Source organism: Cervus canadensis, chromosome 22 (assembly GCF_019320065.1).
Source record: "Cervus canadensis isolate Bull #8, Minnesota chromosome 22, ASM1932006v1, whole genome shotgun sequence".
Taxonomy (NCBI): Eukaryota; Metazoa; Chordata; class Mammalia; order Artiodactyla; family Cervidae; genus Cervus; species Cervus canadensis.
Genome location: NC_057407.1, coordinates 36,135,499 through 36,159,181, shown reverse-complemented (window position 1 = coordinate 36,159,181; position 23,683 = coordinate 36,135,499). Strand labels below are relative to the sequence as shown.

Below are 23,683 nucleotides of genomic sequence, written 5' to 3'. Positions count from 1 at the left end.
AGACACTCAGTTGCTCTTAAGGACAGTTCATCCCATTTCAAAATCAAAGATACTCTAGTGTGTATAAAATAGACAGCTAGTAGGAATCTGCTGTTTATCACAGGGAGCTCAACTTGATGCTCTGTGATAAACTAGAGAGGTGGGATGGGGGATGGATGGGAGGGGGATCCAAGTGGGAGAGGATATATGCATACATATGGCTGATTCACTGCGTTGTAGAGCAGAGACTAACATAACATGATAAAGCAAGTATACTCCAATGAAAAAGATATAGTAATAATTATGGTAATAATTTGATTCATTGTAGATCATTAGACAACAAAGGAAAGCAGAAAAAAAGGAACAAATAACTCCCATATTCCTACCCAATAAAAAGATAGCCTAGTGACACTGCTGGTTATGATCCAGGTCAACTGGACACAGTACCCAAGCATCTTGCTCTAGCACAATCACTTGTCTTCTGTAGAGGATGCTGTTGGTACCTCACACGGATCCTTTTTTCTGGCCCCAGATGCTGTGAGCATTGGTTGCTTACCAGCTGCAGCTGTCCCCTTTTCTGGGAAGTTCACTGCGAGGTTTTGCTCCATATGCCCTGCCATTACCACCACCACTTGAGGGGCAGATCAATGAACAACTGATGAAGAGATTTTTAAAAAGGTCAGCCTCCTTGCCTGGGTGGGAATAGCTCTAAGATGCAATTATGCTCCAGACATCACCCTCTGGAATGCGATATAGGCTAGACTTTACCTGAGACCATGTCCCTGCTCCCTGCCCTCCATCCCCCTCCCTAGCCTGCTCTCTCTTACGGGTTTTGCTCAGAGGACACTCCTCCAGTGACTCACAGGTACCTAAACACCTGTCTCAGCTTTTGAGGTCTTCGGCATACTCTATCTTTGCTGTTGTTGAGTCACTTAGTCGTGTTGGACTCTTTTGTAACCCCATGGACTGTAGCCCACCAGGCTCCTCTGTCCATGGGATTTCCCAGGTAACAATCTTGGGGTGGGTTGCCATTTCCATCTCCAGGGATCTTCCCAACCCAGGGACTGAACCCACGTCTCTTGCATTGCAGGTGGATTCTTTACCACTGAGACACCATATATATATATATATATATATATATATATATATATATATACAGGATGACATTGGTATTCTGTATGGAGCAGCACAGAAAATTTCAAGTTTGGCAGTTCAATCAGTATCCCCTAGTACCAACATGATCATCTACCTGAGTAGACACAAACATTAAACATGAATAGAAATATTTCATTAGAGAAGTTATCTTTATAAAATACTTAATTTGGCTTTTTAAATTATATTTTTTCGTAGAAGATTCAAATTTCCCTAAGATTATAAGACTTGGTTCGCTGTTCCAATTCCAGCACACCTTTCTATCACCCAGGGAATTGTGTGGTCGCTCAGGTCTGCCCACGGGTGTACATCACACAAGTGAATCTCATTCATGACAGAAGCTAACATAGGAGAAAAAGTCTGGAAACAGCTGCCTTGAGGAGTAATAAACTATTAACTGTAATAGGTGAGTCACAAACAAGGATGTACTATTTCTATTTGAAAGTACTCATCACAAGGCTACTCTAATATACTGACCTCAAGGTAAAAGTCTACGGCATTCGCCCACAAGGTGAGTAAATCACCCAGCACCTAGGTTAATTATTTAGCAGTTTCAATCCATTAAATATAGATATGTTACATATACATTAAATACCCAGACAGAACACATAAAATAAGACTAAGGGAAAAGCCTATTAAACATATGCTTCCTAACCATCTCTTATTCATGACCTTAAGGCTGTTACCTAGCATGAAAGGGAATCTCCTCTCTAGCATTGGAGGATGCTGATAATGGATCAATAGCTGCAACCAGCACATTTCTTTTCTTCGTTATACTTAAGTATCTTGTTTTCATTTTGTTTCTTGGTTCAATTCAACCTTCCTAAGAGTCTAATGCAGGAAACAACTAATCTGTTATTCGATCCATAAGAGTCAAACTATTACCACCCAGCAAGAAACAAAGTGACTTGTGAAACACAATTGTATTAAAGCTTACTCAACCAATATTCACATATGTTTATTCTTAAATAATCAAATGTCTTCTCCTTCATTCATTTATTAAGAACTCTAGGGATTTACTCATTCAATACTTAACTGCCCTTTAATTCACTTGGAATATACTAGTGTGATTTTCTGGGGCAGGAAAAATGGGATATTAAATAGAGAACTTTTTTAAGCTTGTTCAATATCTTCCAAAATTGGCCCTTAATTAATTTTTCCATCTTCCTCTTTCAAGTTTAAACTTCGCTGATACCCTTTATGTATTTGAATTAAAATTTCTGAGAAACAGTCAGGATTTTCTATGTTTTATAACTTTTCTTCAGGTCTTTTCACTCTGCACTGTTCCTGGTTTTTTTTTTCCTATTGCCTGTATAAACATAAATTATTTTTCAAGGTTCACCTGACTAGCTCAGTCCTCTGGTCAAACTCTCTTTCCGGAATTTCTGGAAGACTCACTATTTGTACCACTTGTTTGGAACTGAATCATTTACTGGCATGCCTTACAGTTCTTACACTCAATAAAGCTGAGATTAGGGAGGGGGGTTAAATAACTTCTCAGGCGTTTTCATCTTTTCTGATCTTGCTTACTGATCTCAAGGGAATTAAGAAAGGACTCAGACCAAGAATTCAAATGGAATTAGTTCTAACTGAAAATGACTTGAAATAAACCTCTGAATGTAAGCGTTGAATCAGTGATTATCACCTCAAAGGCCTTGAACCCTTGGTAGGGGAAAGAGAAAGGATCTGGTGAGGATCCTAGGATATGCATATCAGATAGATATATAGATACAGATATAAATTGGCCTTCCCAGGTGGTGCTAGTGATAAAGAACCTGCCTGCCGATGCAAGAGACATAAAAGACACAGATCTGATCCCTGGGTCAGGAAGACCTCCTGGAGGAGGCATGGCAACCCACTCCAGTATTCTTGCCTAGAGAATCCCATGGACAGGGGAGCCTGGCGGGCTACAGTCCACAGGATTGCAAAGAGCTGGACACAACTGAAGTGACTCAGTGTGCACATGGCTACAGATACGGATATCTGGAGATGGATGTACACACACACACACATCTTATTGTTGTTGCCGTTCAGTTGCTCATTTGTGTCCAACTCTTTGCAACCACACTGTTATGCTCCTCTCTGGGTAAGTGCTCTAGATAAAAATCATTTTATAGCCTTTCTCACTTCAGTCTCTGCTTTTGGGACTGTAGTCATCCTCTCTCTTTACTCCATGATTACATCCCGTGATTTCCTGTGATTTGTTGCCATCAAATTTTCTTATTTTAACAAAAGGACCTACAAAATCTTTTATAATTATAATGGCATCCCCAGACTTTTAAACTGGACAGCTTTCGCCTGGAGGGTCTAAAGACAATGTGGTTCATTCCTGAGGGCACACACCCTCCACTGTAGCTGTTTTCTAACCAGTTGACACTATGTTTAACAAATAATACACTTCTTTCTGCATAACATTCTAGTGATCTACCTTTGCGATCTGTGCTCCACAATAGTCAGCTCCAACTACCAACAATCAGAGCCCACTTGGCCAGGGTGGGACCATTGTACTTGTCCTGGGAAGCTGGAATTATCGTTCTTAACATTTATAGTGGGGAAGGTATGTGTGCGGGGGTCATCCTTACAGTAGCCACACTGATGTTGACTCCAAGAGCACAGAATCCTCTGAGGCCTCTTTGAAAAAGACTGCAACCTCATGAATCCTCAAAAATTCTTATCTTGATTGGGTGTTGGTTCAGGTAAAGAAGCTGGTGAGGACAACAGTTACGGAAGCAGCTCCTTTCTTTTTTACCTTGCATGGGTGGACTAACATTCAACTCAGGAGCATCCACTTAATCCATTTCAGATCCACAAGCCAGGCACCAAAAAGTGCTCTGCAGAAGGGCAAGTCAGGACTCTGAATCTGGGAAAATTATCAGGACTTACGGAATCAGCTCTCGCTGCGTGTTGCTTTTCTCTTATTTATAACGTTTCTATTATGCCCCAAGAAGAACTGCTACTTAGAAGTTTAAGATAAATTCTGAAGTGAGAGTAAAGATTTTTCTATAACACAAATCCAAGTTGATGGTCTGGAGTTTTTTTTTTTTTAATGCCTAGAGCTTTGTTAATTCACTTAACCACTGTTTTCAAAGATTTACTTCACTCATTAATTCATTTTTTAAAACAGTCTTCCAACTCCTTCATCACTTAGTGCAATCATTCATTCTTACATTCATTCAATATTGATTGAGTGCATACTACGTGCTTCAATATCGCATTAAGTCCTGACGATCAAATGAGTGAAATCAAGTATGGTCATGGACATCATGGGGAAGTTAGAAGTGCAGTGAGAGAAAAAGACAGAGAAATCACATTAGCAAATGTAGAGTGCAAATGCAGCATGATATCAAGGTGCATTAAAAGGCAGGATGAAAATTGTAACAGCAGGAGCTGACCTGGGCATAGAGCCAGGCATGACTTCCTGAGGAAGGCAAGATGGAGTTGGGAGAGGCAGCCTCAGTTCAGTTCAGTTTAGTTCAGTCACTCCGTCGTGTCTGACTCTTTGTGACCACATGGACTGCAGTATGCCAGGCTTGCCTGTCCATCACCAACTCCCGAAGCTTGCTCAAACTCATGACCATCAAGTCAGTGATGCCATCCAGCTATCTCATCCTCTGTCATTCCCTTCTCTTCCTGCCTCTAAACCTGTCCCAGCAGCAGGGTCTTTTCCAATGACTTAGTTCATCCCATCAAGTGGCCAAAGTATTAAGAGTTTCAGCTTCAGCATCAGTCCTTCCAATGAATATTCAGGACTGATTTCCTTTAGGATGGACTGGTTGGATCTCCTGGCAGTCCAGGGACTCTCAAGAGTCCTCTCCAACACCACAGTTCAAAAGCATCAATTCTTCAGCACTCAGCTTTCTTTAAAGTCCAACTCTCACAGCCACACATGATTACTGGGAAAACAATAGCTTTGACTAGACGGACCTTTGTTGGCAAAGTAATGTCTCTCCTTTTAAATATGCTGTCTAGGTTAATCATAACTTTTCTTCCAAAGAGCAAGCATCTTTTAATTTCACGACTGCAGTCAACCACTGTGATTTTGGAGCCCCCCAAAAATAATGTCTGTCACTGTTTCCCCATCTATTTTCCATGATGTGATGGGACTGGATGCCATGATCTTAGTTTTCTGAATGATGAACTTTAGGCCAACTTTTTCACTCTCCTCTTTCACTTTTCATCAAGAAGTTCTTTAGTTCTTCACTTTCTGCCAAAAGGGGGTAGTGTCATCTGCATATCTGAGGTTATTGATATTTCTCCCAGCAATCTTGACTCCAGCTTGTGCTTCATCCAGCCTGGCATTTCACATGATGCACTCTGCATATGTTAAATAAGCAGGGTGACAATATACAGCCTTGATGTACTCCTTTCCCAATTTGGAACCAGTCAGTTGTTCCATGTCTGGTATTCTGGTATTCCCATCTGTGGAAGAATTTTCCACAGTTTGTTGTGATTCACACAGTCAAAAGCTTTGGCGTAGTCAATAAAGGAGATGTTTTTCTGGAACTCTCTTGGTTTTTCAATGATCCAATGGATGTTGGCAGTTTGATCTTTGGTTCTTCTGCCTTTTCTAAATCTGGCTTGAACATCTGGAGGTTAACAGTTCATGTACTGTTGAAGCCTGGTTTGGAGAATTTTGAGCATCACTTTACTAGTGTGTGAGATGAGTGCAATTGTATGGTAGTTTGAAAATTCTTTGGCATTGCCTTACTTTGGAATTGGAATGAAACCTTTTCCAGCCCTGTGGCCACTTCTAAGTTTTCCAAATTTTCTGCCATATTGAGTGAAGCACTTTCATAGCATCATCTTTTAGGATTTGAAATAGCACAACTGGAATTCGTTCACCTCCACTAGCTTTGTTTGTAATGATGCTTCCTATGGCCCACTTGAGTTCACATTCTAGGATGTCTGGCTCTATGTGAGTGATCACACTATCAGTTATCTGGGTCATGAAGATCTTTTTTGTATACTTCTTCTGTGTATTCTTGCCACCTCTTCTTAATATCTTCTGCTTCTGTTAGGTCCATACCATTTCTGTCCTTTATTATGCCCATCTTTGCATGAAATGTTTCCTCTGTATCTCTAATTTTCTTGACAAGATCTCTAGTCTTTCCAATTCTATTGTTTTCCTGTATTGCTTTGCACTGATCACTGAGGAAGGGTTTCTTATGTCTCCCTGCTATTCTTTGGAACTCTGCGTTCAAATGGGTATATCTTTACTTTTCTCCTTTGCCTTTAGCTTCTCTTATTTTCTCAGCTATTTGGAAGGCCCCTCAGACAACTATTTTGCCTCTTTGCATTTCTTTTTCTTGGGGATGGTCTTGATCACTGTCTCCTGTACAATGTCACGGATCTCCGTTCATAGATCTTCAGGTACTCTATCAGATCTATTTGTCACTTCCACTGTAAGGGATTTGATTTAGGTCATACCTGAATGGCCTAGTGGTTTTCTCTACTTTCTTCAGTTTAATTCTGAATTTTGCAATAAGGAGTTCATGATCTGAGCCACAGTCAGCTCCTGGCCTTATTTTTGCTGACTCTATAGAGCTTCTCCATCTTTGTCTGCAAAGAATGTAATCAATTCTGAGTTGGGAAGAAGTAAATGCAATGAAGAGGGGACAGAAAAGCATTTGAGGCAGAGGGAACGGTGTGGACCAGTGGACTGTGGAGGAAGAGAAGGTGGTGAACATGCAGCTCAGAAAGCTCAGCACTGCTGAAGAACAGAAGGAAAGGGGCACGTGTTGAAAGATGGAGCTGGAGGGGCAGTCCACAGTGTATCATCTGGAAAATTTAGATGTGAAAAAACAGAATGCACTCTGCCTGACATTCAAACAAACCTGTCCACCTAAGGCAGCTCTTCCTGTTTCCAAGCTCAAGTTTACACCCAACCAGAGAGAAAGCAAAAGACACCAACACATTTCAGAAACTTTGCGCAGTTTAGAAGAGGGGTTGACAGAGAATAAAAATGCATGCCAGGAGAACTGCATCACCCATTGCAAGCATCAGAAGAAGCTGATCTAGAAAGTGGTCTCCTCTTACTGCTTGTAGAATGCAATGCTTCTTTCTCAAGAGATATCTTCAGTCTAAAGATTTCTTCACCCTTTTTTTCTTGGATGGAATATTTATGCTTGGCAAAGCACATGTTAGTTTAGTGATTTCAAAAGCTTTTACTTTTTTGTTCTTTCTTAAGACTCACCTATCACACTAAGCTCTGCGCTGGAAAAGATAACTCCGTGTTTATTCTCTGACACACACTGATACATGCCGGCATCTGAGAGGTTCACTATTGTTATGTTGAGTGTTCCTTGCTCGATATGAATTCTATCCTGTGAAAGAAAAGAGGAACACAAAACAATGACCTTCTACAACTGAGACCTTAAGGCATCTTTGCTACATGTTATATATCAAAGAGGCTTAATGGGAGGAAAATTGCCATCATATAAACAATTTACATAACATGAGCTATTTATCTGTCAACTAAACTTGTGGCGGGTCAGTTGCTAAATGAAACAACCCATACATCAGTTGGTAAATGGAATTTAAATTACAGGACTCTCTTGAGTTATCATTGATTTAATAGTGAAACCACCCAGATTAATATCCCCTCTAAACAGATGAACTTTAAATTTAAAATGCTTTTTTTTTTTACTCCAAGGCTTTGTGCTAACTGGGGGTGAGGAGTGGGAAATACAAGGAAATTTACTGTTTAGAGTAGTTAAAACACTCAAATTATGAGCAGGCAACACTTTGAGGGTTAAAAGGACTGTACTCTTCTTGGATGAAGCAGAAACACATATTTAATGTTGTTGAAGTTTACTAAGAATAAAGAATAAGTATTGATAATTTAATGTTCTGTTGGTGGCATGATCTAAGCTTAGGACCATCAACTGGTAGCCAATATGAAGACAGCAAAGTGAGTGTATCGAACAATAGACCATCCTCATTCATCAGTCTGAGGCTACATAACTTGAGGCGTCAATTTTTATAAGTACCCTAAAGGACCTCCTCTTCTCCAAGAGACCTGCCATTTAAAAAGTAAAATATTTTCTGTTTGCCCTAGGGTTGTGATTTAGCTGCCTGGCATCCATGACTCCTCACCTTAAATAGAGGAAGGAAAATGCCAGTTACCTGGGCACCTGCACTCAAGTGATTTGAGGCTGGCCTTTAGAATTGAGAGAGTCATGGGACCAGCAGGAGCCCTGCAGTGACAGGAGGAGGTGTGGGCAGCACCGTGTGGACTAGGCTTGTTATTTCTGCCTGTTTCTGTGGCTGTGAGGGCTATATCCTGGCCAGCGCTCAGAGTGGTTGTTCTCGCCTGGGGGCTGATGGGGGAGGAAACCAGAGCACAAGAAACTGGCTCTCAAATTGGGGTCTGGGGAAAATGTCATATTTCAGCAAAAATTTGAATTCAGTGGGAAAATATATAAGGAAAATTAAACTGGACACAATTGTTCCTCATTCGAAGGTCCCTCCACCTCATTTATTTTTATAGGCATGATTCCTATCTCTTTGCGCCTTCTTGACAAGCTTATTCAGATTTCTTTGTTAGACAGCTCTACAGGTTAGTTACCTTTCTAAAAAAAAAATTTTTTTTTTTTTTGCATATGATTTGGAGTATTGGCATGCAGGCGTACTCTGAAAAGGAGTTATTTTTGTCTGTCTTTCCACCCATTTAACAGACTGGGTGGCCACCTCCACCTCATTTCCTGGGCTGTGTGCTTAGCTACTTAGTCATGTCCAACTCTTTGTGACCCCGTGGACTGCAATCCTCCAGGCTCCTCTGTCCATGGGATTTTCCAGGCAAGAATACTGGAGTGGGTTGCTAGGGGAATCTTCTCCAGGGGAATCTTCCCAACCTAGGGAACAAACCCAGGTCTCCTGCATTCCAGGCAGATTCTTTACCAGCTGAGCCACCAGGGAAGCCCATGAATACTGCAGTGGGTACACTATTCCTTCTCCAGGGGAATCTTCCTGACCCAGGAATCAAACTGGGGTCTTCTGCAATGCAGATGGATTCTTTACCAGCTGAGCTATCAGGGAAGCGCTTCCCTGGGCTTGCTGGTCCAGAAATAACCAGACTCATGGCTTCTCTCAGGTCCCGGGATCTGCGAGGATGCTGAGGCTACTGCAGTTCCTGCCTAGAGCCAGTAGGAGGCGCAGCCTGGTACCTTCTACGTCTCTCACATCACAGAGTCCTGTTAAGCCAGGCGGCAGTTTGGCTGCTTTTTCACTTAAGCCTTAGCTGCGAGGATACTGCAACCTGGTCTCCAAAGAGGATTTTTAATATCTGAGCTTTCAGCTACTACTGCCTGCTTCAGGGCCTACAGACTGGTGCCTCCCACTTTGCTCATCACTTTTAGTTGTTCTTTCACTTCTGTTCCTTTAAGAGGTGTCAGTCTCGAGTTTGCACGTGCCACTGCTACATGTCTGACGCACAGTGAACATTTTGCTGGTCAATGTACTGGACTGTGCTGTTCATTAGTCTTCCCAGACAGAAGACAATATAAAACCACACTGAAGGGGAGAACTGGATGCTGAGAGTCTTACACACTCACCTGTACATGCAAACTTGTATCTTAGCACAATTACATGATCCAGACCTTCAGCATAACTCTCCAATTGTAAAGCCAGTGATGCTAACCTCTGAAGACCAAAGATCCGGTATGGATGTTTAACAAGGCTGAGCAGCGATGGAGAATTGGATTTATGTACAGTTTCTATCAACCACACTCACTTGTTCCACTATTAATGGCATTTCTTTACATATAATTTTGGAAACAATTGGTCATTTTTCTGTTTCCATAGCAACAAGACCACACGCCACATTGAAGTCAATATTAAGACACAATTATCATTCATTTGCTTACCCGAGTTAACAGTGGTTCGCCATTTTTCAGCCACCTGTATGTAGGCTTGGGCCTTCCATTGGCTTTACATTCCCAGAAGACGTTTTCTTCAATGGCCACATGGATGTCATTTATTTTTTGACTCCAACTCGGTTGAGCTACAGCAGTTCACAAAGCAAAGACATACATTCAGTGCACGTTCAACTCATGTTTGTCATATGCAATCAAGGGACAGAAAAGGGTTTATGATAAAATTAATTTTCCAGAGGTTATGCCAATTACAAAGCTGGGGAGAAGTTCAGTGGGTACTTTTAGAATAAAATACCCCACCTCATGTCCAGCTCTGAATGTACTGTTTTTGCAGCCTATCTGGCTGTTCTTTCCATCACTAAAGGCAAAATGAGCAAAACTATCATGAGTCATAGGGTAAAATTAAACTGCTCCTCCTCCCAAATATCTATTCATTTTTTCCTTTTAATAAAAGGAATCTCCCACCACCACTCTTGTTACTTTAGGCTGGGCTCATGTTTTCCTAGCTACGCACTGTACTTCCCAGACTCGTTTGCATCTAGAGGTAACTGGTAATTGGTATGAATGAGGTTCATACCAATGATATGTGGTATGTGTGTGGAAGTGATGAGGGCAACCTCCAGGTTACTGACTTAAAGATACCAGCCCTGGATTCTCACTTTTCTTTCTCACTGATTAGAAAATGACAAGTGAAATAGCCTTGGGCCCACAGATGAAGCTATGAAGGATGAAGATGCTGACCTTGAATGATCTTCTGGAATAAAGCAACCCCAGACCCACATGCCTATTTTTGGAGAGATTTGTGTGAAGGAAAGAAACTTCTTCTTTAAGCCATTATATTTCTGTGTGTCTCTCACATGCATCATATAAATAATTTTTGTGACTCCTTTTTCCATCAAGACTATCATCATTTTCTATTATTACCTTTTTTTCATGTTGATAGAAAATTTTCTGTTAGCATATGGCCTTACAATTCCAAATCTCTGAATGAGCCCTGGTTTTCACAAACCTTCTTAAGGAACTGAGTCCTGCCCTGCCTAACACAAGAATTCAAGACTGCACTCAATGCCCACACTGCCCAATGCCATATTCCAGGGGTCCCCAACTCTCCGGGATCTGATGCCTGATGATTTGAGGGGGAGATGATATAATAATAGAAATAAAGTGCATGATAAGTGTGATGCACTCAAATCATCCTGAAACCATCCTCCCACCCCTGGACTGTGAAAAAATTGTCTTCCGTGAAACTCATCCCTGTTGCCAAAGAGGCTGGGGAATGCTGTACCACTCCCTTCTACCACCAAAATTGTGCCTCATTTCTCATGCTTCAAATAAAGTCCCATTTTCTCTCCTTGTTCTTAAGGGAAATAAAGACAATACTAACCCACATTCCCTAAAAAGTCTTCATATATATCAAGCCTTCCCTAAAGCCTATAGTAGACTATAATGGCACACGTAATTAGGCAGAAAACCTTCAGCCCAAAGTGAAGAAGCAAAGTGTAGTCATTCTGGAATGTATCTTCGCACTGTGCACTTGCATAGGATAATGCTTACCAACTTGAACCCAATAGTTAGAACTGGTATTAGTATTTTAATCAGAAGATGCTACTCAGTATTCTTAACATATCTCTTAGCTGACTTGACTTCAGTATCTTTATTCAATGAGGTTACCAATCATTCATAATTTAATTCAAAAGGAAATGACTAGTGCTGCGCTCAAGCTTATCTTCTCAACAATGAAAAAAAAAAAAAAGAAAGAAAAACTGGAAAAACAACTCACTTAACCAGCAGAGGTCCCTAGGTCTCTGAATAAATGTTACTTTCTCCTTTTATCCATCTATAAGCAAATCTCATGTTTTTCAAAGAGCAAAACACAATTTTACAAATCTTCTACTGATGTGGATGATGCATTGTTTCAAAAGGCTGAAAGGGTCAGCTTTCAAAACAAGTTATAACATCAAGAAGCATTAACTTGAACGCAGGGCTGTAACCTTTATCCTTGAAGGAGCTGCAAGTCTGCCATTGTTCTTTATCTTCCTGCTGCTTTGCAAAGGGAGCTCAGATGGTAGATAGTACCTTTTCAGTTCTCTGTCTGGAGAATTTGATGTGCAACACTGATGAGGCTAATGGCAGTTGTGGGCCTGATTTCACATGCAACCTGCTGAATATTTACCCCCCACAGGGTCTATGAAAACAAAGCAAACAAGAAAAACTATAGAAATCTGTGTGGAATACTAACAACGAAGCCAAACTTTTCAAAGAGAGTGAGGAAGAAAAAAAAATGGAAGGGCAAATGTAACTTATGAAGCAATGTCAAGTTGAAGTTCAAAAAGGAAACATCAAAACCACATGCAGAGACAGAGATTTCAATGTCATAGATTTCCTGTAACTCTTGGGCTTATTCATGGCTTTCTTTCAAAAACACAGAAAGCTGGAAACACAATCTTGCAATCTCAAAGAGGATAGGAAGAAGAGAAGGGAAGGGAGGGCCTTGAGAGGATTTTGAAAAGCCCTTGCAAAGTTCTAACTAATTAAACCCTTCTGAGCGCTCATTCTCTCTTCGAAAAGGGTTACAGAGGTTAAGGTTCTCAACAAGAATGTTCAATGGTAGTGGTTTGTGCTGGTCAAGGTGAAATCAACAGCAAATTCAGCCTTTGTGAGACATCGTCAGATACTTTCCTTTTTTTTTTAAAGTAAAATTAATTCTCAGAAACCAGATTTGAAGGACAAAAATCTACTCCTCCTGAAGTAAAACGAATTCATAGGAGCTAAATTTGAAATGATATAAACACATTCCTCTTGAAGTCAATATATGGACAGGGGCCCACAGGGATTGAGAATGGAATACTGTATTATATATATGGCAAAGGATGAGGTAATCTTTCTTTTAACATGCCAATTGCAGATCTACAGGGCAGAAACCCACACAGTGAAGGTTTCTCCTGCCACTCACTTAGACTGGATGAATCTTATCTAAGTGAGTGAGTTTTTTTTGTAATAGAATAGTTTTTGTACCTGATGGAAATTGTTCATATATCTACATATCTCTTTGGGTCACCGAGTTCAAAGCCTTTGGATAACAAGTGGTCCACTTTAGTGCATAAGAGAAAATATTGTTTCCTTTAACTTCTTTTTGGATAGTGTATGTGGGTCCGTGGTATTTATCACTTAATATCTAGGTTCTTTTGAAAACACCATGTCTAAAAAAATAGCTCCATGGAAGGCTTGAACAGGTTAATTCAGCCCTATTATTTCAAAAAGAAGTTTATGTCTAAATGCTTTTTGGGCATTATATACATGTAGATCCCAAATACTAAACAGAATTATCATATTCACATATTAAAACAGAACCATCTGTTTTGGCCATTTATATTCTTTCAAGGTTTGAATAGAAGATTCTCTCCTCTAAAGCGAATCTTTAGTCTTGTTCTCAAGATACAAATTCAAATACAAGGTTAAATGATTGGGTTTTACTTGACTCTATGACATTGTTAGTCTCTTGCATAAATGAACAAGCTCTTCATTCCAATCTTTTGTTCAACAACTGCCAGAAATGACCTCAGTCGATGCATAATCCAGCCACTGGGATCATGCAAGCATCTTGTCTAATAACAATTTATATTGCAGACAGATATAATTTGACTTTAGTGGTCAACAGTTCTCAGAGGTATCTGGCTCTCTGACTGTCCAAAACCAGAAACTTCTAATAGAAAGAAAAGCCATCAAGAGCCTTAGCCCTTAGGGAAAAAAAGAAAAGATAAAATGGGGGAAAATAATTTAAGTTGCTATTAGAACGATTACCTGCAGCCATTCAAAATTATTTCTGGTTGCTTACACAGTCTTAGAGAAGATGAATCTATCTTAAGCTATACTCAAGGATATTAAGGGTCTTGGTATCAGTTCTGTTTGGGACAATCAGGCAGACTCTTGCTTAAGTGCAAAATTGTCTCATCGCTGTGTTCATTCTTTTGGTCATTCTATCCTTTAAGCCACTTTGTGAGACTGAATATTAGCTAGTGACCACACATACATAGCACATCTATGGGGAGATTAGTACACCATACTACATGATGCTTCCATATTCTGACACTAGATATCCTCCCATACCATTTGCAGGGTCATGAAGCCCACAGTTTTGCCTTTAGGGCCAAAGGCCCATAGCCCACAAGGTCTCGACATACAGCCATAGATGTAAATTGGAAAGGAAAATAAAAAGAGCTCTTTTTGGCTTAGTAATCAGGTGATTATAAGTCACTTCCTTAGAAAAGAGGAAGTGAAAAAGTCAATTGTTCACCTGGATGTTTTCATTTATGACTTTGATTGTGGAAAACAAGCAGATAAAGTATCTGAATGACTGATGGATTTTTTTCCTCTTTACCTATTTAGTGAAAATGTCTTACTGGCAAGACAAAGAACACAGAACAGGTCTAATGAGATCTCTGATTCTCACTCATTCTATCATCTTGGGTAAGCTATTTTATGTCTCAGGGTCTTTATTTTTAACTTTATAAAAATCAAAGAGCTGGCTCCAACAGATCCTTCCAACTCAAACATTATAGATTCATTGAAAAATAGTCTTGTTCACTGCTTGAATATTATATTCCCTATTTCCTCATGGTGGAAATGACTTTACTCTCTTAACACTTGTTACATCTAGGAGAAATTGTACAAAGGTATTATATATCAGGAAATTTCGCTCATGCTTCATTTTTCTAAATGATGACTGTTATTCCACTGGTCTATTTGTGCAAAAAGGAATGCTACAGACATAATGAGGTGGAAAGATGAATAATTATCAAGTGAATTAAATCCATTTTATACCTCCCTCTCCTTTTTTCAGAGATAATTACTGTAGCATCCTCCTTCCACTGTGTCTATGTAGACGGGTCATAACACTTGATGTGACAGAAGTCTGCGAGCTTTCAGAGGAAGGAGGAACACCTTTATTTGCAGTAATTTATTCTTAGGGTTCACTCTACCACCTGGAAACAACCCAGCACAAGAGCAATGGCTTCTGCACTGTGGACGCAAGCAGGCAGCATCAGCACAACCAGGAAACTTCATGGGAACGCAAATTCTTGGATCCCACGCTAGCCCGACAAAATCAGAACTTCTGGGGAGTACAACCCAGTATTCTGTACTTTAATAAAATGTTCAGATTATTCTAACTGCACTCTGAAGCCCGAGAACTTCCAGCATGAAAGAACAGGCATAGCATCTGGAACCTAGCTCTGCTTACTATGGGCTTCCCTGGTGGCTCAGATGGTAAAGAATCTGCCTGCAATGCAGGAGACCAAAGTTCCATCCCTGAGTCGGTAAGATCCCCTGGAGAAGCAGATGGCAACCCACTCCAGTACTCTTGCCTGGATAATTCCATGGACAGAGGAGCCTAGCAGGCTACAGTCCACGGGGTCACAAAGAGTCGGACACGACTGAGCGACTACCACTCACTCTGCTTACTATGTAGCTTCAATCAGTAACATGAGTACCTCTTTGGAAAGCAGTTTCCTTATCTAGAAAATGGCTAAGTGTAGGAATGACAAAAAAGTGTCTTACTGGTTCTAAGTCCAAAATACATGTCAAGTCTCCATTTATTTTTATTCTTTGCTTCCTAGCCATCATCATTTCTCACCTGGTTGGCTTTCTGACTGCTTATCCTGATTTTACTCTTGGTTCCCTATAATCTAATCACCATAGAACAACCAGAGTGATCTTTTAAAAGCATGAATACAGTCGAGTCATTCCCCATTTAAAATCTCACAGTGGTTTCCCATTATCAGAATAAAACCCAAATTTAGTGCCTGGCTTACAAAGTACTGCCTAATCTGCCCACCCTCACCCCTCTGTTTCCAAACCCTTTATCCTTTCTCACTAGGACTTAGCCACGCTGGCTTCCGTGATGCACCTCACACATGTTAAGTAGTCTTCTGCCTCAGGGCCTCTGCACTTCCTTACTTTCTGCATGGAAAGCACTACCCTTTGAAAGCATGGCTCTTTTTCACCCTTTAGGTTTCAGTTCAGAAGTCAAATCTCAGACAAGTCTTTCCTGAGTGACTTTTCTTATGAAGTCTTTCTTCTGTTCCTGAAAAGTGAAAGTGAAAGTCGCTCAGTTGTGTCCAGCTCTTTGCGACCCCCATGGACTGAATAGTCCATGGAATTCTCCAGGCCAGAATACTGGAGGGGGTAGCCCTTCCCTTCTTCAGGGGATCTTCCCAACCCAGGGATCGAACCCAGGTCTCCCACATTGCAGGCGGATTCTTAACCAGCTGAGCCACAAGGGAAACCCAAGAATACTGGAATAAGTAGCTCCTCCTTTTGCTTCTAGTTACTTGCTATCGTATCATCCTAACCACCTTCTTCATAACTCTTATCACTTTATGAAATTTTCTAGTTCATTTATTTGCATAATAGTGAATTGCCTGTCTGCTCCTAGTGAAAGAAAAGCTCCTTGAAGACAGGGATTTGTCTTATAGTCCTAAGTGTCTAATGCTCTGCCACCTGGTAGGCAATAAAAAAAAAAATTTGAACAAATTAATAATATATTAAAGTCATTTTGGAAAATGTCAACCTTTAAGCAACAAAGATTTGTAGTAAAGTATCCTTGAAAACATAACATCTATTTTAGTAAGTTTTTAACACTGAAAAATACCTGAAAGAGCAGATTAAACCACACAGACAAGTTCAGGTCATGGCTCAAATAACTCGGGAAGATGGAGATGGGTAAAAATGTTTGTGTTTGAACTAGCTTCAATTCTTCCCAAACATGAGTAGCACATGCTAAACTAAAGACACAATCACAGTGGAAACACACCAGCCAGGAACACAGGCTCCCATGACCCTTATAGAGGGAATGTAGGGGCAACAAACCATGCTCAGCAGGCCTTTGGAGGAAGGTTAAATGGTTTCAGTGTGGGATCAGAAAATTGCCATTTTGTCAGGCCAGAACAGAAGTGAGTACACCTGTCTGGTTTCCCAAGTGAAGAGTGGATGAATGGGATACAGCAACTTGGAACCAAAAAGGACAAGCAGGTCTCTAAGCTGAAACCCAAGGTTTATTGTCCCCAAGCACAGCACATCTTAACGTTGTCAGACATTCTCTTGTCCACAAACATAGCATGTTCATGGATAAGGAACTGGGGCTACTTTCTCCCCTTTTGTGAAATATATATGGTGATTTTAATTATAAAAACTCATTTAAGTTGGAGATCTGGGCAGCTGGATATTGGGAACACTGTATTGAGAAAACCCAACAGAGACCACAAAGAAAAAAAAATGACAGCCAAGCACTTTTGCATAATTAAGCTCTCCTGTGACAATGAAAACAATTCGATAATTTCCGTGTCACTGATATGCTAGTTGAGGGAAAACAAAAGGATAAAAAAGATGCAACAGCCCAGCATCATGAAGTCAACTGATCTGACAAGATTCTAACACCTAGGGTGGTTGACAACAGAGGAAAAAGCTGAGTTATCTTCAGAAAACAGGTACATTTCATTTGGCTTTTTTTCCCATGGATGAATGCAGATGACTTCATTTAAAAGGGAAACGCTGTTAGCATCAGATTTTCATCTCCAAGGCTGGGTCCCAGAAAACCTTTCATTGTTTCTCCAGAAGGTTATTGATAAGGTTGATTCTCCAGAAGACTAACTCTGGGATCTTCTGTTTCCAGTGTAGGAAACTTATGACCTACTAGAAAGCACTATGCCAACTCCTGGTGACAGAATATTTCCTACATTTTTAATATACTGAAAAACAGGTATTTCACTTCAAAGAAAACCATAAAAGTGAAAAATTACTTCAATCAATTAACTGAGCAACACAACTAACATTTAGAGATCACAACTACTGAATGGAAAAATCAATCTAACTAATTGAAAAAGGAAAACACAGGCCATTTACCTGAACATTTTCAGGTTGTTCCTACTTGATGTAGGAGAAATGATTATTACACTAACGAGAAAAATGTACCCTAAACACTTAAAAAACACAGTGATTGCATCTCACTGAACAAATCTGTAACCTACAGTCTTAAGTTTTTCTAGCAATGAACTGTGATGGCTTCTGTTTTTCAACCAATCAAATAAGGTGTCAACCATCATAGTTTATGAAAGAGCAAAGATCAAGCATCAGGTCTGCCATTTGGCATGAGTAGAGTTGGTCTTTTAGTATTGTTGAAGGAAGATGGGTGATTTTTAAAAGGTGCATATTTATTTAAACAACTGGTACTCAAGTCATCATGTGAAGGACTGCCTAACATCATGTGTATTCTTTTATCCCTTGGGCAACGCCAGGTATGAGTCCAAAATGCCAGATGGGGAGGTTGCTGAAGGCTAGCTGATATTCAAAAGCTCCATCCAATTTCTAATCATGCTTCTAAAAAATCTTACATGACTACTGAACAAAATCTTTTCCCCATATCTGAAATCCAAAATGCTCTGGAAGAAGATCTGATGAAATAAATAGACTTTTGTGGTATCAGTTGTTGTAAGACATCAGAAGGTTTAAAGTCTTTGCTACAACTTGCCCCTAAAGAACTGCTCTTATCCCTTTAATATACACTGTTGTTTACCTAAGCCATTCTTAAATAATTATCAATCTATAATATTTATTTTCAACACTCCATGGGATTCAGGCATGTTCCAACTTGGGAGAACTCAATTTGATTTCAAAATGCCTATCCAGTGAAATCCCTTTCTTGATTCCAAAGTGATACCCTAACTGGGTTTCCAAGACAGGCTCAATGGATGACCATGTGTTAGAGGCTTTACATTTGTGTTCTGTTTGGATCAATGCCGATGATTTGATTGAAATAGGAGCAGCTGCACAGAAAGAGTCTATGGGGTGAGACAGATTTGTCACGCTCCACTCTGATAAGAACTAAATTTGGACAGCATGCATTTTGAAATGTTCGTGGTACCACATTAAATCGCTACCAAATAGGAGCAATTACCAAGGATTAACACGAGCTCCAAGTCAAAATTTGATGAAGAAAAGCGGAGAGCTTTAGAAATAAATAAATAAATCAGGAGGAGGGATAACAAAACATTTCCCTTGTCAGGTTTGCAGCTTGATGGCAGCAGGAAAAATAGGTCCTTTGTGAGTGTGTTCACACTAATATCCATCCCTCAACACATCAGCCTGTATCTTCCCCTCTGCTGTCTCCACACCACTGCCCCCACCCTCCCCTTCCCCACCCAGAACAACCCAGGGGATGATAATTAGGCAGCAAACAGGGTTTTACACAGTGGTATTTTGAACAATCCTTCGGAAGAACCTTGAATGAAAATCTCCTAGGTTATGGGTTTTAATACCAAGAAGGTCAACAAATGATAAACTGGAATCACTACCTTACCATAGAAAGTCAACTGTCCTTTTGCTACATTTTTCCCTCTTGAATTCTCAGCCACGCATTCATACAAGCCAGCATCCTCCTGCTGAAAATTGGGGATTTCAAGAATCCCATTTGACTTGTGTTTTCTGGCTTTGGTTGCTATCGGCTTTCCATCAGCTCTTCTCCAGATAATAGTTGGTACTGGACTGGTGGCAAGAAAAAAAGGGAGTGAATCATGTTAGAGAAACTTTCTTTTATTTGAATCTATGCTTGTTACAATCCCTTCCTTCTTGGCTCCAAACATTATATAGCTGGCACTAGGCAGTGTTCCCCAAAAGTCATTTATTCATGTATCACTATTATGATTTCAGTGATACATCTCTAGTAATATTATGTACTCTGTGTTTTCTTTAGGGATTGAACCCAGGTCTCCCACATTGCAGGCAGATTCTTTACCAGCTGAGCCACCAGGGAAGCCCTTAAAATCAAATAACCTTTCTTAACCTTAAAGAAGGTATTCCATATAATATATAATATTACCAATGAAATAAAAACAGACTTTTATATGCTTGTTACATTTTTTCCAGTGCATCTGTTTAAGATCATAAATACGAAAAATTTAAAAAGTCCATGTATAAATGTGGAGAATTAAAAATGCCTTCCACTAAGATGTGGTCCAGAACCCTTTCCGCTTGAACCAGGTGGCTACTATGTCTTGAAATAAGACAGAAGTGATGTGGTGTCAGTTTCAAGGCTCAGTGGATAAGAAACTGGCAGCTTTACTTTTTTGCCTCTTGGAACACCCTCTGTGGGCCCCTACCAGCTTCTAGCAGTCCATTAGGAGGGTGGTTTGGGGAAAGTTATCTTAAAATAGCGAGATAAGGAAAGAGGCAACCTGTGGGGACTTTAAGTACTCTCAAGGCATCTATCATCCTGCAGCTGAAACTGTTAGAATGCATCTTAAATGGCAAGGGCATCACTGAATCTGCAGATCAATGGTTTAGCGAGCTAACCACAGCTTTTGAGTTGCGGCTTCCTAGCAGGGGATACAATTATTTACCTATTTATTTTTCACAAAGACACACACAGACAAGAAACTAGACTAAAGATTTGCTAATCTTCTCTGGGAAACCTGAGATGGTATTTAAAAAATTAGAGCCATCAACTCGACTATACTTGTTTTAGAGGAATTTAAGTTCATTAGGCAGAAACTAACTCAAGATACAGAAAAGGCTCTATCAAAAGTACATGATGGGTATCTTTACATGTGATGAGATAGACAGTTAAAACATGCCAGTACAAATAACCAGTCTTTCTGCTCTTAAGTGGGCGGTGATGATGTGTTTCTGCAGCTGCATGTGTATACCCAAACACTTCTGTGTAGACTGGAGGAGCCCAATTTGGGTCCTTTGTTTTCATTCTAGTGCCATTCAAGTAGTGTGAATGGAGTTTAAATCATACTCCCTTTAAAAGTGGGAACAACATAAATTTTGCTGTCTTTCTCCATGGATTTTTTGAGGTGTCACCTTGCAGAACTCACCAAATACATCCTATACCATCCAGTTACGTTCTTTTATCTTTTCTGTGCATTAAGTTTCCTAAAATATATATATACAAATGGGCTCCCCCGGTGGCTGAGTGGTAAAGAATCTTCCTGCAATGCAGGAGATGCAGCAGATGTGGGTTCAATCCCTGGGTCTGGAACATCTCCTGGAGGAGGGCATGGCAACCCACTCCCATGTTCTTGCCTGAAGAATCCCATGGACAGAGAAGTCTGGCAGGCTATAATCCATGGGGTCACAAAGGGTCAGACATGACTGAAGCAACTGAGCATATATAAAATAAAAAATGGGACCATCTTCGACTGTTTAGCAATCTACTTTTAGTCTCTTAGTGATAAATAATGGGCATTTTCCAGGTCTTACATGTTGTTTTACAACTTGACTTTTAATGTCAGTACAGTGTTCAATCCTACAGCTATGTCATAATTTATTTAATGGAGTAAGTTTTCAGAACACAAAAAATGAGCACTGTATTTTTCGGCCCCCAAGTAAAGATACTACTGTAGGGTATACTGCCCTGACTTGAAAACAGGACAACCAAAAGAATCCTTTCTGTAGCACTAAAATAAAATGAAAAAAAGGAACAACTTTCTTGCATGGTTGCTGTGAAATACAAAATGATATGAATAAAGATTACTTGCTAAAACAGACGCTGAGCAAAAGTTAGTGTCCCTGCCTTAGCCACCACCTGGGCCCAGGAAAAGGGTGAGGAGTTGGCAGTGGGTTAGCTGGATAAATGAGGTTGGCCACAGAGACTCACATGCATCATTAAAGTGCACTGATGACTAAAAATTCTTATTTCAGGTGAAAGTTTTTATCACTGATGCCAAACCTTTTCTGCAGGGTTACCAGCAAAATCTTAACTGATCTATTTTTCATTTTCTTTATGCCCTCTGACAGACACTCTAGGGAAAATTTAACTGGTTCCCAAGTAGGCTTAACTGAGAAAACTCCACAGATTGAATAATAAAATTGTGAATAATTTTCAGATAACTCTGTAAAACAGAGACTCCTTAGAGAATATTAGGTCTTGCCAATCTCTAGCCAAAGTAGAAAGAAGATGCTATTGCTTATATATGGAATATAAAATATGACACAAATGAACTTATCTGAGAGTCCCTTGGACTGCAAGCAGATCAAACCAGTCAATTGTAAAGGAAATCAGTCCTGAATAATTAGCGAAAGGACTGATGCTGAAGCTGAAGCTCCAATACTTTGGATACCTGATGCAAAACCTGACTCATTGGAAAAGACCCTGATGCTGGGAGAGATTGAACGCAGGAGAAGGGGACAACAGAGGACGAGATGGTTGGACGGCATCACCGACTCGATGGACATGAGTTTGAGCAAGCTCCGGGAGTTGGTGATGGACAGGGAAGCCTGGCGTGCTGCAGTCCATGGGGTCGCAAAGAGTCAGACATGACTGAGTGACTGAACTGAACTGGTGAAACAGAAACAGACTCACAAACATAGAGAAGAGTCTTATGGTTGACAAGAGGGAGAGAGCTGGGGGAGGGGTGGATTGAAAGTTTGGGATTAGCAGATGCAAACAATTATAGAGAGAATGGATAAACAACAAGGTCCTACTGTATATCACAGGGAACTGTATTCAATATCCAGTGATAAACCATAATGGAAAATAACATGAAAAAGAACATATGTATGTATCAATGAATCACTCTGATAGATGGCGAACATTAACACAATATAGTAAATCAACTATACTTCAGTAAAATAAATTTTAATAAAAAACTAGAAAGAAGAGACTTTCATTTTAAAAAGAAATACAAGAAAAGTTTGATGTAAGCTGGGACCCAAGTGAAAGTCTACCTTTTTCCAAACAGTCAACTTCACTGTACCTCAGATGAGGCCATTGTTTTCCTGTCATTCTGGGTCAGACAACATGTACGTTACAGGTTGCTGCTGCTGCTAAGTCGCTTCAGTTGTTTCCGACTCTGTGCGACCCCACAGAGGGAAGCCCACCAGGCTCCCCCGTCCCTGGGATTCTCCAGGCAAGAACACCGGAGTGGGTTGCCATTTTCTTCTCCAATGCATGAAAGTGAAAAGTGAAAGTGAAATCGCTCACTTGTGTCTGACACCTAGCGACCCCATGGACTGCAGCCCACCAGGCTCCTCCATCCATGGGATTTTCCAGGCAAGAGTACTGGAGTGGGGTGCCATTGCCTTCTCCACATTACAGGTTATCGTAATAGAATGAAACACTTTCAGAACTGCCCATTCTCCTCTGCTTTGTGGCCATGTCCACAGTGGCAGCTAACTCCTCTCACGCCACGCCACATCCCTTCTCCATGGTGAGAGGACAGAATCAAAGATGCACACACAGAATCACAGTGAGACAGGCTTGGCTTGCTTTTCAGTTACTTCATAAACCATTACTGCGAACGGTGCAAAGACATTTCTTTACTTGCCCAAACCGGAGGGAGGACAATGGAGGAGAGAAACCAGAACTTACTTTCCTAATGCAAAGCATTCCAGCTTCACCGTTGTTCCCTTTGCGGTCGGGACCATTTCTGGAAACTGCACTTCTATTTTTGGTTCATATTCGCCCATCACCCCTGTGAATAAACAAAGGAGCTAAGCCTTGGAGAGTCTTTTAAGACATACACAAGTGTTTTTTGTGTTAATGCAGGATGTTCCTATACATCATTGTGTATGCAATTAATCCCTTCATTTAAAGAGGCTCCTATCTCCAACAGCCGTGAATCGTGGCTTCTTTCCCAGTTACTGCTGGAGGAAATGTGTATTCCAGCACCACACCATCTGCC

At 40.4% G+C, this 23,683-nt stretch overlaps 1 protein-coding gene across 3 annotated transcripts in view; it reads right to left on the bottom strand.

The window, feature by feature from the left end:
• CNTN4 (contactin 4) overlaps positions 1-23,683 on the bottom strand; it is a 975,711-nt gene that overhangs the window by 164,038 nt on the left and 787,990 nt on the right. For all 3 annotated transcript variants that reach the window (XM_043443117.1, XM_043443116.1, XM_043443118.1), the window contains 4 exons: positions 23,371-23,473; positions 19,357-19,541; positions 9,996-10,132; positions 7,325-7,454 (listed from right to left, as the gene is read on the bottom strand). In XM_043443117.1, coding sequence (XP_043299052.1) covers positions 7,325-7,454; positions 9,996-10,132; positions 19,357-19,541; positions 23,371-23,473 — 555 coding nt within the window. The remainder of the gene's footprint in view (positions 1-7,324; positions 7,455-9,995; positions 10,133-19,356; positions 19,542-23,370; positions 23,474-23,683) is intronic.